Source organism: Peromyscus eremicus, chromosome 3 (assembly GCF_949786415.1).
Source record: "Peromyscus eremicus chromosome 3, PerEre_H2_v1, whole genome shotgun sequence".
Classification (NCBI taxonomy): Eukaryota; Metazoa; Chordata; class Mammalia; order Rodentia; family Cricetidae; genus Peromyscus; species Peromyscus eremicus.
The window spans coordinates 28,081,420-28,083,919 of record NC_081418.1 but is presented as its reverse complement, the minus strand read 5'-3'; the positions used below and the strand labels follow the sequence as shown (position 1 = coordinate 28,083,919).

Below are 2,500 nucleotides of genomic sequence, written 5' to 3'. Positions count from 1 at the left end.
GGATAATATTCACTTTACTTTCTTTCGTTCCAGCTGAGTAGCCAGGGCCCTCACTCCCGTGGCAGCTCCAGTCTGTATGATGAGGTATGATGTGTACAAAAGGAGCAGACCAGGACAAAACCTACAGCCTCCATTTGTTGCTCAAGCCAAACAGACATTTTTCAAACTAATTAGCCAATAATATGCAAGAGAAAAAGTAATATCGTGCGACTAACAAAGGTGTTGATGATTGAGTGCTCACACTGTAATTAGTGTGTCAGGCCCTCGTTTCTCTGCCAAGCCTCAGCTATTAATTGCACCAAATTAGAAAACTATATCAGAGGCAAAATTATTCTTTCACTTGTCATTTTGAGAGAGGGAATTCATTCCATTCAAGAGGCAGGTTAAAAAGAGGGGAAGCAGATACTAATCTGCTTATGTCACGTAAATAAATGCTCCTTGTGTTCTCTGGAAGGAACTGTGCTGGGCATCTTGGAACTGCTAGAGAAGTAGTTACCTTCCAAGTCGCAGCATTCCGCCGGAAGTAAGCGAATGTCCGTGTAAACCAGCTGTAAATTTCATTAAGCGTTAACTGCCTGTCAGACGACTCCATGATAGCCTGGAATGAGACAAGATACATAGTGACATAGAATAATGCTTTACTAACCAGGCTCGATGGCACTTTCTCATCTGAGCCTTACTTTAAGCATTAATGAATTTTAATTGAATCAGCCAAAGTTAATTTTCCCTCTACTTACCTGCCTTATGAGAGTTGCATAAGTAAATGGAGGTCTAACATCAGCATTTTTATAAAATTCGTAGTTTGGGGCAATCTCTATAAAAATAATAATAATAAAAGTCTGTTAATTCTCCTAATAACTCACAGGAATTGATTTTTCATCTTTCCCCCCAGTATTGGTCAAATGATTTGGTGAGAAGCCACTGAGAGCGAGCGCACAAAGCATGGCAGTGGAAGTGAATTATATAGAAAAGGCCATTTCTGACGTGAAGTGCAAATGAGGCATCCCCTAGATGTTCACAGTACTTCAGGAGCAGTGTGACCAGCTGGCCTGAGGATTTTTTTTTTCTCTTCTACCAGCCAGGTCCTCTTTTAAGCGGGTGGTTTAGGCGTGTTCTTACATGGACTTTTGCCCCTTGCCATAATCTTTACTTTTCTCCTCTAATACTTCTTAATGTAGAACAGGGTCAACTCTTGACATCCGCATCTGCGGCCACCTAACAAAGGAGGCGCTGGCCCCTCCCAACTCCCATGTCGAAAATTACTTCACTTTTTGTCAAAAGAGGGCTCTGGGCTCATAATGGTTACAGTGTGTGACTGTGATTATCCAGATGCCCCAAAGTGGGCTGGTGGAGTGGCAGGGGGCAGGGGGAAAGGGGAAGAGATGAGCGAAAGTGACTTTTTACAACACGTGAAATTTGTGCTCAGGGTGCTCTTAAGCAAATAAGCATGCCAGCATCAGGAGCCCCAGTCCAAGAGCATCGAGGCAGCGCCTGGATAATGACTGATACAGCTGTGCAGAGGCACAACTGCAATGGTGCTCCCTACATTTCCTTTTAAATGGCTCTTATCACAGAGCATTACCTGCAGATGTTGGATGGCTCTCGGCTTCCCTCAGAGATCAAAGGATCTCACTGAATTGAGGTGATAATATGGGCTACCCTGACAACACATCTCTCAATTCCTCTAATGGGGAGAGCTCTCTTTCCCGAACCGTTCAGAACAATTCATCACGATGTGCTTAGGGAATCGCCTCTATCCGCATTTACCAGGAATAAAACAATTATCACTCCATAAATCATGACTTGAGTTTCCATGTGCTCTGGAATGGCTCATGACCATTTCACTACAGTTTGCCTCTCCCAAAGTAAAAGATCTCTACGGAGTAATCATATCCTACCTGATGACATGGGGATGTTGTATTTGTCTGAATGTCGCCTTCTTATGGCTCCCACATTGGGCACACTGGCTGGGGTGATTACTGAGGGTCCCTGGGTAATCGGGGTGACTGGGGCCGTTGGTGTGGTAGGGGTTTGAGGTAAGCTCTGTGGGGATGTCTCCAACATGTTCTTCGACATGGTGACACTAGACACCAGATTTAGCTGCAAAGGCCCGAGGAGAAGGGCAGAAAAAAGGTAGAGACAAGAGAAAAAGACTTAAAAAGGTTGACAAATGAGAGTGGATTCACTTCTACAGCTGTGTTGCCACTAATAAGCCGCAAAAGGAAGCAGCCAATCTCAACTAATTACAGGATGAAATTGTATCATAAGAACTCTAATTAGAGAATGCTGTTAGAGGTTATCTAATAATCTACTGCAGTGTTACTTAGGCCTAACTAACTCCTTCTTGTCCTACCAGACTTCAGCCAAAGTGTGTTTCCTTAAATAAAAGCCAGTTGCTGATTATTGACTGCCCCCATTGTTAAGCAGTTCTAGCCTACAGTGAGGCAACAACCCACAATGCGGAAGGAAGCAGGTTTGAACCAATAGGACATAAGAGGAA

At 43.8% G+C, this 2,500-nt stretch overlaps 1 protein-coding gene across 1 annotated transcript in view; it reads right to left on the bottom strand.

Annotated features, from left to right (window-relative positions):
- Foxp2 (forkhead box P2) overlaps positions 1–2,500 on the bottom strand; it is a 246,314-nt gene that overhangs the window by 29,114 nt on the left and 214,700 nt on the right. The window contains exons 11-13 of the mRNA XM_059257390.1: positions 1,899–2,100; positions 738–814; positions 497–598 (exon numbers count right to left, since the gene is read on the bottom strand). Of these exons, the coding sequence (XP_059113373.1) occupies positions 497–598; positions 738–814; positions 1,899–2,100 (381 nt within the window). The remainder of the gene's footprint in view (positions 1–496; positions 599–737; positions 815–1,898; positions 2,101–2,500) is intronic.